This window comes from Peromyscus leucopus, chromosome 13, assembly GCF_004664715.2.
Source record: "Peromyscus leucopus breed LL Stock chromosome 13, UCI_PerLeu_2.1, whole genome shotgun sequence".
In the NCBI taxonomy this organism is placed as follows: Eukaryota; Metazoa; Chordata; class Mammalia; order Rodentia; family Cricetidae; genus Peromyscus; species Peromyscus leucopus.
In genome coordinates this window covers 9,793,866-9,808,609 of record NC_051074.1, presented here as the reverse complement: position 1 = coordinate 9,808,609, position 14,744 = coordinate 9,793,866, and the positions used below count along the sequence as shown (strand labels likewise).

Sequence of the window (14,744 nt, the reverse complement as noted above, 5' to 3'; positions counted from 1 at the left end):
AGAGCATGGGGATGAAGAAGGGCAGGGTTACCAGCCAGATGCAGAGGAAGCAGGAGATGAACATGCTGTGCTGAAAAAAGGTACTGCCACGTGGTAGAGTGTAGATAAGAAATATGGGTTAATTTAAGTTGTAAGAGCTAGTTAGTAACAAGTTTATTGACCAAGCATTTAGAATTAATAACAAGTCTCTGTGTGGTTATTTGGAGAGCTGGCTGCAGGGACAGAGGAAGTCCACCTACACATCACATATGGCCCCAGGGGTGGGGTTGGGCTAATGGGAATGAGGAGGGTTTTTTCTGTCCTATCCAGTGGTCAGCATGGAAGACAGCTTTGGGCAAAGGCGGTGGAGCTGGAGAAACTGAGTCACTGGTAGAGTTTGGCAGCACTGACTCAAACAAAACTTGGAGTCCTACTCTGGGGTTGCTTCTTGTACCTCCCTAGAGGGAATTTGAGGTGGACGTTGTTCCAAGGCTTCTGGCCTGCTATCTCGTGCTCAGCTCTACTGAGCTCATGAGATGCTTACCAAGTCTGTCTACCTCTGGGCTGTTCTTTCCTCTGGATAGCTGGAATATACTTTTTGAAGCTGGGCTTTCCTGGAGGTGAGTCGTGACTCTGGCAAGTTGTGCTGATTGACCATTAGTGTGAGTGGACAAATCAGTTTCATAGGTCATGACCAGCAATTTTTTTTTCAATAAAGATAGAAAAAAGAACAGACTACAGACTACTAAATAATTGGGTGTATGTATGTAGTGGATGAACTCTTTTTTCTTTTTTTTTTAAATCCTGGCATGATTGGACACAGGATGGCCTGGGAATTGAACCTGGTTCACCAGTCAGTGCTCTTAACCACTAAGCCATCTCTTTCCTCTGTGGATGAACTCTTTATGAACCTTTCTGAACTTTGTTTTTCCATAGTATAAAAGGGGTCTTGGCATACTGTCTTAAACATTCTTAATGTAGGCTGAAGACAAAAAGTTTAAGCCCCTGAGAGAACACACAAGACAGCATGCACTTAGAACTGTTCTGATGTTCCTCCTTTGGCCTGGATTTTGAGGTCCCTCCTGTACTTCATACCACTTAATAGTCCTGAGTGTGGACCACATTCCAGCAGCAGCAGCATGTGGGAACTGCCCACAGGTGCTGGTTGCCAGGCCTGCTGAAGATCTGTGAAATGAGAAACGCTGGGGTGGACCCAGAAAGCCTGCCTTGGTATGGCTTCATATGTGCTGACATCATTTTACCCATCATTTAGTTAATCTTAAGTTATTTAAGGTCAAAGAGCTAAAACAAGTGAAACACACACACACACACACACACACACACACACACGCACGCACGCACGCACGCACATACACACATCACAGCACACCTTAAACAATGGAATTTTTCACTTAGTACATGTCATTTATATTCATGAGCTTTTCTCTGATGACAGTTTTGAGCTAGGGCCAGGTGATGGGTAAGCATCCTTAGTGGCATCTAGTACTGTCTGTCTTCCAGTTTTGTGAGAATCTAGAATCACCTTCCAGACAATAGAGGGCGAGTCCTGTTAGAATTTCACTTTTCCCGCCATTGCTTCCAAATATCAAACTTGGGTTTAGTATGTGATTTCAAGTGATTTTCTTTGCTAATCTTTCAGTCTTAACAGTTTTAGTAGAGAAGGCCCCATTCACAGCAGCCTGTGACTCACTGGATTCCGTAGCAGCGGCTCAGTAGGCGCCTTCCTGTTTGCAGATACCCATTTTCGCAATGCAAGCCGCTAATTTGCTGAAAGCAAGTTGGCCGGAGATCAGTTTCCAAGTATCAGATCTGTGGAATCTGCTAAGTTTACCGATTCACCCAAATTTAAAAAGCTAATGTTACTAGGTTTTCTTAATGAATGTTACCATATTGTGAAAACATTCTTTTTGAGTAACTTGGGAAGGGTTGGGAGTTGAGAAGATGCAAGGTCTCTGTGATCCAGGCTAACCTCCAACTTGCAGTGATTTTTCCTGCCTCAGCCCCCTAAGTGTTGGGATGAGGGGCTTGTGCCACTGTGCCTGGTGGACGTATATGACAAACTGTGGAAATATAGCTTCTTGGCCTTTGTGTCCCTGTATATACATTTATGAATATAAACAAAATTTCAGCACATCATGTGTTTTGGCCCAGCATCACCACCTGCATCTCTTCCCATCACTCATGGCCCGGGCCACATTGGTACCCAGCCCCTCAATGTGGCTCTAGATTCGCACTCCAGTGCATCCCTTCTCCAACCCTGTTCTAGAAGCTCCTCCTTCTAGAGGTCATCCTCTCTGCCAAGACCAGGCTGCGGTCTAGGGCTTTGCTAACGACCACTGCATAAAATTGGGCGTGGCAGTCAGGCGGCCTTAATCAAGCCTTGGCCCCAGGCGGTCTTTCTCTTCAGGAATGCTGGCAGCTTCTGGCCCCAAAGCTAACTGGCAGCGTGGGGCTGACACACCGAGCCAGCTTTCACAGGAAGGCTCGTGGCGGTGGTGGAGCCAGCGTGGCCAGCTCAGGATTGGCGGTGGCTAGGAGGAGGCGTGGTAAACGCAGCTCGGTTCGTGTATTGGCCGAGGCTCGTTCAGGGGCGAGTCTGGGGCGGAGGGATGGGGGAGGGTCAGCGCAACCTGGCTCCGATTGGCTGGGGCTGGGAGCACACCGTGGGCGTGGCCGTCTCCAGGGCAACGTGACGCGCTCCTGTAGCGGGTCTACACCGCTTGGTGCGCCCTGAGATGCTTGGTTCAGTCTAGGCCAAGGTGCTTGTCTGGCTGAGGGTGACTGGAGGTCAGCGGGCTAGATTCCCATGTGGTCCCGACGGCCCTTGGTGACGACTGCTTTGGGAAGGCGAGGGAACCCCCCAGGAAGGCCAGTGAGCCCTCAGGAGCTAGAGGGGTCTACTTGGAGACTCCCAAGAGGGTCACCCAAGACGGGTGGGACTGCGGGCGGGTCCCCTAGCTGCCACTGTCCTCGGTCCTGAGGGCGAATCGTGAACACAGATTTGCTTCTAGGTTTAAAGAGGAGAGACATGGACGACGTTCGTTCCGTGGTCACTTTGGACTCCCAAGGCTCGAAAACAATCAGCTCCAGAGGTCTGGAGGGGCGAAGTGGTCAGTCTCCTGACACTGAGAGCCAGGACTCCGTGAGGAGCTACACCTTCTTCTCCAGAAGGTGCAGGGGACCCGCTGGCAGGAAGGTGCAATCAGCACCACAGGGCCATGTATCAGCTGGAATTCAATATTGGGGCAGGCCTTAAAGATCGCTAAAGGGAGCCTGGTGTGGTGGTACCCTCCTTTAATCCTAGCATTGGGGAGACGGCAGCTTGCAGATCTGTCTGTTCAAGGCCAGCTTGGCCTACACAAGGCAATCCAGGTCAGCTAGGGCTACTGACTCCAATACTACTACTACTACACTCCTCCTCCTCCTCCTCCTCCTCCTCCTCCTCCTCCTCCTCCTCCCCCTCCTACTGAATCTTTAAAGCCTCTTTTGCCCTCCCTAGCCTAGTCTCTGGAGAGAGAAAACTCTCAATTATACCAATCCAAGAGGAAAAAGGATGGGCAAGTAGTAGCAGGAATCCCATGTCTGTTCTTGAGGTTGTTAGCATAATCCTGTTCACTTCTAGGCGGCTGAAAAATGGCCCTGTTCCATCCTGTTACCAGCATGGCTCCTTCACTACTCAGTTGACAACAGTAGGGGCTGCTTGGGCCAGGAGCCTCAGCAGAACCTTTGTACTTGCCCCTGCTGTGGGTTGGGGTTGAATGCTTACGCACCTAAAAATTCATGTTGACACTCTAAATCCTAATGTGACGATGCTTGGAGGCTGGCTAGACTTGGGAAGGCCATTAAATTCAGAAGAGGTCATGAGGGTGGAGTCTCATGATAGGACTAGAGTTCTTCTAACAAGAGAAAGAGGGACCGGTCAGATCTCTGCTCTTTTTCTCTCCACCCTCTCTGCCAACCTGAGCTCACACCCACAAGGCTGTCGGAACCAAGCCCTTAGGAGCTCAAATACGCCGCTGTCTGAGCCTTGGACCTCGAGCCCCTAGGACCAGGGAAGTAAGCAAGCATGGGCGGTTTGCTGCTGCAGACTCATACAGTCCCCATCTCACAGATGAAGAATCGAAGTCATGAAGGGGCCCCGGAGCCCAGTTAGGAAAAGCAATAGGAAGTGGCAGAGCCAGGCGACTGTTTCTGCGCCAGCTGACCACCTCTGATGCCGTCACTGGGCTTATACTCACACAGCTGTGTTTTATTTCTTCTTTTCTTTCTTTCTTTCTTTCTTTCTTTCTTTCTTTCTTTCTTTCTTTCTTTCTTTCTTTCTTTCTTTCTTTCTTTCTCTCTCTCTCTCTCTCTCTCTCTCTCTCTTTCTTTCTTTCTTTCTCCTTCCTTCTTTCCTTCCTTCCTTCCTTCCTTCCTTCCTTCCTTCCTTCCTTCCTTCCTTCTCTCTCTCTCTCTCTCTCTCTTTTCAGGAAAATTTCCCCTTCTTTCTTCTTACTGGTGATAGCCTTTCCCAAAAGTTACCCAAGTGGCCCCTGAGCCATGTTGGAAAGAAGGAACTGCAGGCCAGGTCTCACTTTGCTAGGATCTCTGTAACAAAGTGTTAAGGCCAGATGGTGCAATACTGGTTCCATCCTCCCACCGTTCTGGAGGTAGATGCGCAAGATCAAAGGGCCTCAGGCTCGATGCCCTTTCTCCCTCCCGGCTTGAGTATTGACTCATTCCTTTGTCTGTTCACTTCATCTCCCCTGTGTATGGCTCTATGCCCAAATGAAGGTTTCCTTTGTATGAGGATACTAGTCACACTGGCCTGGAGCCCACCCTGATGACCTCGGTTATCTCTGTAAGGACATTTCTGAGCTACTGGTGTTTAGGACTCTAACGTGAGAATTTACATCTCAGGGCTGGGGATGTGGCTCAGCTGTCTGTCCTTCATGCACAAAGCCCTGGCTTCAACTCCCTACACTGCACATCCTGTCGTGGCCGTGCATGCCTGTGGTTGCACACCTGGGAGGTGGAGGCAGGAGGATTGGAAGTGCAAGATCATCAACGGCTGTATGTTAAGTCTGAGGCCAGCCTGTGCCACAGGAAGACCTGCTGGAGAGAAAAAAGGAAAGGAAAGAAAGAATTCAAAGCACCTACCACAGTGCCTTCAGCCTCACCAGGATAGTTTGGGTGTCTGTCCTTCTTCACTTCTTTCTGTCTGTGTGATTTACCAAATGTGGGTTCTGTCTTCTCAAAGTGGGATACTTTCTTTAGCAGGTAGATGCCGAGCTTAGATTTAGTGGCCCTTAACAGGTATTCAAGGGCTGGTTGGTGGATTGGGTTAGGGCTGTGTTAGTCAAGGTTCTTTAAAGAAACAACTGACAGAATATATGTGTGTATGTATGTGTATACACACAGGATCCAGACTCTGTGTATTTCCCATCTTTACGTGGCTTTTTTCTTTTATATTACTTTATTCCTTTTTTAAGGCCTCTCTCAACCCTTTTTCTCTTTTCTCCCAAGCCTATGTATATTTTTAAACACACTGTAACCCATTTATAGGTTTTTCCCATCTGAATCTGTCTTTACTGTGTACCTGTAAGCTTTTCTGTCTGCATGAGCAAAAGCCCTAAACCTGCCATGTAGCATGCTGGTGGGACTCTCAAGTCTACAGGCAGCAGCTGGGAGAAGCCTCTTTGTAGTGCGGCACATGAGAAAGACTTGGTGAACCCGCCATGCTGATTGGCTCATAGTGGTCGTAGCCAGCTCCTTCTTGCAGGCAGCTGTCGGTAGATGAGTCTCTACATTGTGCCTGGCGTGAGACTGTGAGACTAGGAAGCTGTGTCTGGCTCCATTTTTGTGTATTTAGAACATTTTTAAAGCTTTTTCATGTCTTATGTGGATCTACACTGGATGGTGGGCACCATTTGTAGGTAGATGTTTCCTGTCCTGACCGCCTGTTCCCAAATAACCAGCAGCCACTTTCCAAATAACTGATTCAGAGACTTAATATAAATTATAAATGCTTGGCCAATAGCTCGGGCTTGTTACTTCCTAACTCTTATGTATAAATTAACCTGTATTTCTTATCTATGCTTTGCCACATGGCTCATGGCTTGCTAACTGGTTTTCTACATCCTGCTTCCTCAGCAGTTGGCTGGCATCTCTTCTGACTCTGTCCTTCTACCCATCCTTCTCCTAGTTTGGTTGTCTCGCCTAAAATTCCTGCCCGGCTACCTACTGGCCAATCAGCATTTTATTAAACCAATCCACATGACAAATCTTCACAGTGTACAAAAGGATTATTCCACAGCAATATATAATAGTACAATGCATATACTATATACATATGATTTTTTTTTTTTTTGAGATAGGGTTTCTCTGTGTAGTTTTGGTGCCTATCCTGGATCTTGCTTTGTAGACCAGACTGGCCTCGAACTCACAGAGATCTGCCTGGCTTTGCCTCCCGAGTGCTGGTACCACCTCCCGGCATACATATGATTATTAAATGTACGTACAGGCTGTGATCTGAGTAGTCCAACAATTTGTCTTCTCAAAGAAAGGCCAAGAATCTTGTAGTTGTTGAGGCCACAAGGTTTAGCTGATCTTTGGTATTTGTTATAACACCAAAGAAGTGGGTTCTCATAACAGCAAAGATGCCTCAGCAAGCAGGATAGACGAGCTTGCCAGCATGAGTAAGGGCAAACAAGCAGACGCAAAAGCTTCCTCCTCCCATGTCCCGGCTGCTACCAGACAGTGTGGCCCAGATTTAGCATGAATCATCTCTCCTCAAACGATCCAATCCAAAAAATCCTTCACAGGCATGCCCAACTGCTTGGGTTTTAGTTGTTTTCGGATGAAGTCAGTTTGACACCCCAGGTTAATCATCACAAGGTCTGAGGGATCCCGTGTTGTATGTGTGCTGCCAATCTAGTCACCAGCCAGACATTGGGATTGGTCTCCAGAGCACAGGCATCAGCACACAGCATCCTGAGAGAGTTGAGAGGAGGCTGAGAGGGGGAGTGTCATGGACTTAGGCTGGGATCCTTGTCTAAGTCACAACTCATCCCTTCAGAACCCAAGGATGAGAGGAAGGCAACCTGCCTTGGACACACCTCTCCCTACTGTGGTTCATGCATCCTGCATCTGTCCATTTGTCCGTCAGTTTGCTGCCCCTCCAACTGCTCTCATACCTTTCCCGGGTCTACTTGTGTGTTCGAGTGCCTGTTTCTTGCCCATCCTGGGGCTGATGTTGCAGCTCAAGAGGAAGCACTGTGCTGTGGGCAATCTGTCTGGAAATAGCTAGAGGCACTGACTGGTCCTATCTCGGGGGGGGGGCACATTTACTCTTGTCAGTTTGTACCCTTCCTGTACAGTTCATTTCCTGTGCCACCCCACAATCACTGCATCTTCTGTGCCCCGGTTTCCCTTGGGGAAATCTGGAGCCTTGGGTTATCTGGAGGGTGACATGAAGTGGAGGGGTGGAACTCCACACATGGTCACTCTTACAGTGTTCCTGGTTGCTCTTTCTTTAGTTCTCTGTCTTCCTAGGAACACCTCAGTGGACCCCAAGGAGGACGAGGAGGAGTCTGAGAGCCCCCTGAGAGAGCCGGACCTGAAGGAGGCCTACATCGAGCTCGTTCAAGGGGTCCAGGAGTGGCAGGATGGCTGTGTCTACAGAGGGGAGTTCGGACTCAACATGAAGCTCGGATATGGCGAGTTCTCTTGGCCCACAGGCGAGGTAGGTGGCTTGAGCAGGGGTCCCTCTCCTGAGAGCAGGTGTCGGGAACCTTTGAAGCGACCCATAGGATAGGGTTAAGGCTTTCTGCAGGAGAATTCTAGAGGAGTTCTCTGCCCATTTCTGCTTCATGTCACCGTTTCCTGGGGGTCACGCATGGGGTTTGGGAAGCTGTGACTGAAGAAGATAATTTCTTACAATAATGTTTTATTATCTAAAATATTTTATTTATTATTCGACAATTTCATACGTGTATAGAATGTATCTGGAGCATATTTACCCCACTCTCCACTCCCTCCAACCCACCCAATGCCCCCTTCCCATCTTAATGTCCCCTCTCTCTGTTTTTAAAATAGTTTACTGAGTCCGATTAGTGTCCCTCACATTGGCATGGGTGGGGGGCCCTCCACTGGTACACAGGCAACCTACCAGCAGCCACACCCCCAGAGAAGACTGACTTTCTCATCCTCAGCAGCCATCAACTGCCAATAAATAGCTCCTCAGCTAAGGGTGGCACCCCGTGAGCCCTCCCCTCACCCGCTCCGGACTCTTAGGCAGGTCCTGTGCAGGTAGCCATAGGTGCTGTGGGTTCACGAGTGTCACAGCCATGTCATGTCCAGAGACCAATACTTTACAGCTCTCCCCATTAGCACATTCTCTCCCCACTTCTTCGACAACATCCTCTGCGCCTTGAGGGTGGGAGATAGATACAGACGTCCCATTAAGGGCCGAATACTTATGAATCACTTATCCCTAGCACTTTGACCAGTTATGAACCTGCACACTGACTGATGCCCACTGCAAAAAGAAGCTTCTCTGACAAGGTTGAGGGCAGCACTAATCAATGGGTACAAATATAAACATTTAGAAGGTAGCTTGACAACATACCGATTTGGCAAAGCAACAGAAGTAGGCTCCCCCCAGGTGGGCAAATATTTTAAAGTTTCAAATCACTGCAGAAACTCACATATTTGACCTTGTTGAAATTGCTTGCTGACTAAGATTAAAATGACGGCAAAGGATATTCTTAACTATAAAATGGAAATGCACCTAGGCCTCCCCTGCTAGGCTATGCCCAGGACCTAAGTGAAGATTTCTTGGAGGCAGGGACCCCAAACTGGGGCCCATGACCAAATCTGTTTGTGTTTCCTGGGTCACTGGTTGGGTACAACAGCTCAGTGTGCAGCAAAGCCAAGGGTATGCTTTGTCTGGAAGCCTGGCCAGGTCACCAGGGACGCAGCGCTATGGAGACTTCTGGAGGTTCTGTCTTCCTCTTCAGGTAGAGGACTCGGATAAAGTCTAGGACAGTGTCTTAGGGTTTCTGTTGCCGTGAAGAGACACCATTTCCACAGCAACTCTTTTTTTTTTTTTTTTTTGGTTTTTTGAGACAGGGTTTCTCTGTGTAGCTTTGCGCCTTTCCTGGAACTCACTTGGTAGACCAGGCTGGCCTCGAACTCACAGAGATCCGCCTGCCTCTGCCTCCCGAGTGCTGGGATTAAAGGCGTGCACCACCACCGCCCGACCACAGCAAATCTTATAAAGGAAAACATATAATTAGGGGGCTGGCTTTCAGTTTCAGAGGTTCAGTCCGTTATCATCACGGCTGGAGCGCACAGCAGCAGGCAGGCAGACATGGTGCTGGAGAAGTAGCTGAGAGTCCTACATCTTGCAGGCATGGCAGGAAATGGTCTGAGGGTCACACTGAGCAAAGCTTGAGCAAGAGACCTCAAGGCCCGCCCCCACAGTGACACACTTCCTCCAACAAAGCCACACCTAACAGTGCCACTCCCTGTGAGGTTATGGGGGCCAGTTACATTCAAACTGCCACAGGCAGTCTAAGAGCCCAGGTACTGGAGCCTTTCCAGTCTGGTGCTGCTCATGACATCTGGGGGTCATGGGCTCCTGTTCTGCTCCTTTGTTCCAAGTGTGCCTTTACCTCTGGCAAGGGCTTCTCTAACTTAGTGCCCACGGCTGGGGTTATCTGGTCCGGTCCTCCCTCTCACATCTAGTCCCTCTCATTTGTTCAAGAAACAGTAGAAGGGGCAGGACTTTCCCAGCCTCGTTTCTAAAGTCCCATGAGCCCAGCTCCAGTCAGGACCTGGCTGTGTTGACCCAGGCAGCTGTGGCCTGGGGCAGGACAGAGGTAGGCACGCTATGACCGTCTACTCTTTCTGGTGAGAGCATTTCAGAGCAGGGGTGTTACATGGGGTGGGGGTGGCTATGAGTCCCTGGAGGTACACTTGTCCAGAGGAGGGTAATGGTTGGGGGAGAGAGCCGCTGTTTAGGATGGGCTCTTAGGAGAAATGAGGTGTGGGGATGGGAAGAAAGGAGTCCTCTGAGACCATGAATGGGAGCAGCTGTGGGCAGAGCCTCTAGCCTAGTCCTAGAACTCAGGGATGTCAGGAGCCAGTGTGGGGCTCCATGATGATGGTTATACCCATGTGTTTGTGTCTCAAGTCTTCATCTGGTTTCTCATTTGCCCACTGTTCATGACTTCTTGAGAAATCATAGCTAAGAGCTCCTGGCCCAGCCTCTTCTGAGGAGGGAGATGCCACCTCACCGCATACAAGTCAAGTACAGTGCCTGGGGGATGGGTGACACCCTCCTTTCCTCTCCCACGCCCTTTGAAACACCCATCTGACGTTCTCACCTGAAGGTGAGCTCTGGACAAGGACACCGAGGCTCACAATGGACCCAGTATTGAGGAGCCATAAGTCAACCTTACCTTGTTCTCAACTAGGCCCAGGGTCCCCACCCACGAGCATCCTCCAGCCAGCCTGGCCTCTGCTATCTGATGGAGAGCTCATTAGGGTGGGGCCAGGACTCCTAAGAGGGGAGGGCTCATCCAAACCCAGGGTGGACGCTGGCCTGGCAGCAGCTCCAGGCAGTTCTGACAGCCGGCCCCCCAAGTCTGTACCAGAGCAGCGGGCAGGGAGGGTGTACTCATAAGGATGGCTGCCTGGAGGCCTCTCTGGGGATTTGGAGTGACCAACCCCAGTTATCACATTGGTCACCTGGACTGAAAGAAGCCTTGTGTCTGGGTACCCAAGAAGGCTATTGTAGTCCTGTGGTCCTCATTTTCTGCCAGCCAGGTGTGGTAGCCTGACTTAGCAGTTGCTGCAGGGTTGGGGTTCCAGAGGGAAGTGCCTTCTCCCAGAAGGGAGGTTCACTAGCCTCTCTACTCCACAGACCTACCGAGGGCAGTTTTACAGGGACCACTGCCATGGTGTGGGCACCTACAGATGGCCAGATGGCTCCAGCTTCACAGGCATGTTTTACCTCAGCCAACGAGAAGGCTACGGCACCATGTTCACGAAAACGAAGTTATTCCAGGTGAGGAGATCCTGTGATCATGTGATAGGCAGGATCACTCTGTGTGTTCATGAGGGGTCAGGCTGTTGTGTGTTCATGTGAAGGGCAGGGTTACTGTGTGTTTATATGAGGAGCTGCTATGTGTTCCTAAGGAGAGAGGCTACTGTGTGAAAACATGTGAGGGGTAGGTCTCTGTGTGTTTATGTCAGGTGGGGCCTGTGTGTGTTTGGATGAATAGTGGATACAGCCATTATCTAGACCACTGGAGAAAAAGATATTTAGGTTCTTGAAAAGTTTAAATAGAAGTAGCTTTCTTGGGTTGGGGATTTAGTTCAGTGGCAGAGTGCTTGCCTAGCAAGCACAAGGCCCTGGGTTCGGTCCTCAGCTCCAGAAAAAGAAAAAAAGACACACCCACAGAAGTAGCTTTCTTATTTTAGTGACTGTAATGTTACCAATAATAAGGATATAAATAAAAAATAAAAAATGAGCCGGGCGGTGGTGGCGCTCGCCTTTAATCCCAGCACTCGGGAGGCAGAGCCAGGCGGATCTCTGTGAGTTCGAGGCCAGCCTGGGCTACCAAGTGAGCTCCAGGAAAGGCGCAAAGCTACACAGAGAAACCCTGTCTCGAAAAACCAAAAAAAAAAAAAATAAATAAATAAAAATAAATAAATAAATAAATAAAAAATAAAAAAATAAAAAATGCATCTATCTATTCCCAGAAGGATGTTATCAAGATATGTATCTTTTGAATTAAAAATAAGATAAATGTTTATTTTTAATATATAAAATGGGTCTTTCTTATTCATATTATTTAAAACTTGCCTTTCTCCTACCCCCTCACCCCCGGAGGAAAAAAAAATACACATGACTTTCCACCCCTTCATTATTATATATCATTCACAATTATATACACTCTATTAATAGAAAGTTTTGAACGTTTCAACAAGCGAAGATTTGTGTGTTTGGGGTACAAAATGGCTCCCTTCCCTCACGTCGCTGCCCCGTGCCTTTGTGGTCAATGTTCAGTTCAGCCGTGGTAACCTAATGCCTGTAATCATGCTTTTGCAAGAGAGGGCCACACGGTGGAGCCCTGCAGAGCTTGGGTCCAGGGTCTTCCTCTTGGACCCGCAATGGCTGATCCCGCCCCACGGCTCAGTGTTCCTGTAGTTTCTTTGGTTACCGAAGTTTCCACGGTCTGAAGCCACCACAGCTTAACTGAACGTCCTTTAGACTGTTTCCTGTCTGGGGCAATTGTGAATGAAGCTGTGGCACACACACGTTTAGTTTGCTTTTGTGTGTGCACGTAAACATTAAATGCAGGTTTTCATTTCCCCGAGAAAACTTCTCAGTGTAGCCTGGGGGTCCACGTGTTTGAATGCTCCCTGTCTATGATGCTTTGTCCCTCGCCAATGGCTGCGAGATGCCAGTCTGCATGCCGTGAACACCCCGTGTTGCTAGTGATCCTTGCTAATAGCGGTCTGCGCCTCATTGTGGGTGGGGCTAGTGTCTTCCTAACGGAGAGCCAGCCTATCACGCAGTCCCCTCCCCTTGGCCAGGTGTTTATCAGTTTTGTTATATGTTTCCCTCAGAGAATCAGCTTTTGCTCCAGCTTACCTGTCCGTTTGGCTCTGTCAGTCTCTTCCTGTCCACCCTCTCTGTGCACCCCTGCCCCCAGTGGTTGTCTAAGCTTTTCTCACTTACCGGTTGCCTGCTTTTGTCCGATGTACACATTGGCTCTATGTTCCATAGTTTCGATTCCCTCATATTGTCACTTCCAGTCATTTCAAAGTGCATTTTAATTTATGCGCTGATTGCTTTTTTGACTCGTGGTTCCTTGTCATGAGTATTGTTTTTCACATTCAGATTTTGGCTTCTGCTGACCTTTTGCTACTGATTTCCTGTGTGCTTGCTTAATTTGCATGATTTTGGTTCTTTAACGGATACAGGCCTTTTTCACGGAGTCTACCCAGCATGGCTGACTTTGTAGTGTTTGTTTTTGTTTTTTAAATCTGTTTGTTCACATGAAGGTCAGAGGACAACTTTGTGGAGTTGGTTCCACATTGACATGGGTTCAGGGAATGGAATTCTGGCCACTCGGTTTGCATAGCAAGTCTCTATGGCTGTGACTTGTGTGATGACCTAGACCATGGTCAGTTTTTTTGTTCTTATTTTTGTGTTGCTAAAGATTAAACCCAGGGCCTTGTGCATGCAAGGCAAATGCTCTAATGCTGAGCTACATTCCTAGCTCCCTTTTTACTTATTGTGAGGCTGGCCTTGAATTCACTCTGTAACCCAGGCAGGTCTTGACTTTGTGGTTATCCTGCCCAGCTTCCTAAACAGCTGGGATACAGGCCTTTTTCACGGAGTCTACCCAGCATGGCTGACTTTGTAGTGTTTGTTTTTGTTTTTTAAATCTGTTTGTTCACATGAAGGTCAGAGGACAACTTTGTGGAGTTGGTTCCACATTGACATGGGTTCAGGGAATGGAATTCTGGCCACTCGGTTTGCATAGCAAGTCTCTCTACCTGATGAACCTCTCTGTGGCCCAAGGCCAACGTTTAAATGCATTTCAGCAGTTGTTGACCACAGTGTTTCCTGAGTCACATATTTTCACTTTGTGTTGCTTGAAGGTGAAAATAAAGTGGGTTTTCTTTTTTTGGTTTTGTTTTTTTTTACTGACCCTGCCAGTGTTTGAACATGGTGAGTTAGAATGTCTTACCAAAAAGGAAAAAATTTAAAATACTCCTTACAGTGCCACATTCAGCTTTATATTCTTTGAGACTATGTTACTCATTTAATGAGTAAAATTTTAGATATTTACTGGTATTCATCTTTTGCCCGCCCCTTTTATAATGAACTGATATATCCTCTTTAAAAACAATCTCTTCAGGCCAGGGTTAGTCCTAGCACTTGGGAGGCAGAGGCAGGTGGATATCTATGAATCAGAGGCTGGCCTGTTTGTATAGCAAACACCAGGATAGCCAGGACTATAGAGAGAGACTGTCTCAAATACAAACAAATGAAAAAGACAAAAAACCAAAACCAAAACCAAACCAAACAAAAACCCTCTTCAATATTTCATGACCCAAAGTTTAAATTTAATGTTAATAAAGTTATATATACATTTTGGGAAATTATTTTCACTGTGGTATATCTGTCACTATAATTTTAAATAATTATAGATATTTCTTCTCTTTATTTTTTGAAAATGTGTGTGTGCTTATTTAAATTTAGTTCAATAATGGTGACTGGACAGTTAGATCTGCCTTGTCCCATGCAGTGGCCCAAAGCCATCACTATGGTGTCTACTGAATGGGTGAGGTACGCTCTCCAAACTAAGGTGTTCTGTAAATGTGGAGCACACACCAAAGTTCTTTATTTTGGCAGTGCTAGGGTGGAGCCCAGGGCCTTACACATGCCTGGGAATGTGCTCTGCTGAGCTATACCTCAGCTCCTGCAGACCAGATCACCAAGACTTATTAAGAAAAAAAAAGTAAAATACCTGAAAAGTTTTCAACATTAGATATATTTAAAAGTGATAATTTGGAAAGGTTGAACTAAATGTAAATAGTACAGTAAAATGAATTCCACCCCAGGACAGGAGATGCAGCCCACTCAGCAGAGGGCTTTCTCAGCACTCACAAAACTTCGAGTGTGCTCGGCAGCACCACATAAACCAGATGTCAGAGTGCATGCCTGCAATCCAGGAGGT

General features: G+C 47.8%; 1 protein-coding gene across 3 annotated transcripts in view; it reads left to right on the top strand.

The window, feature by feature from the left end:
- Positions 1-2,688: 2,688 nt before the first annotated feature.
- Ankmy1 (ankyrin repeat and MYND domain containing 1) overlaps positions 2,689-14,744 on the top strand; it is a 52,600-nt gene continuing 40,544 nt past the window's right edge. For all 3 annotated transcript variants that reach the window (XM_037210127.1, XM_028890633.2, XM_037210128.1), the window contains exons 1-4: positions 2,689-2,759; positions 3,012-3,171; positions 7,534-7,723; positions 10,910-11,053. In XM_037210127.1, coding sequence (XP_037066022.1) covers positions 3,029-3,171; positions 7,534-7,723; positions 10,910-11,053 — 477 coding nt within the window. In that variant the 5' untranslated portion in view covers positions 2,689-2,759; positions 3,012-3,028. The remainder of the gene's footprint in view (positions 2,760-3,011; positions 3,172-7,533; positions 7,724-10,909; positions 11,054-14,744) is intronic.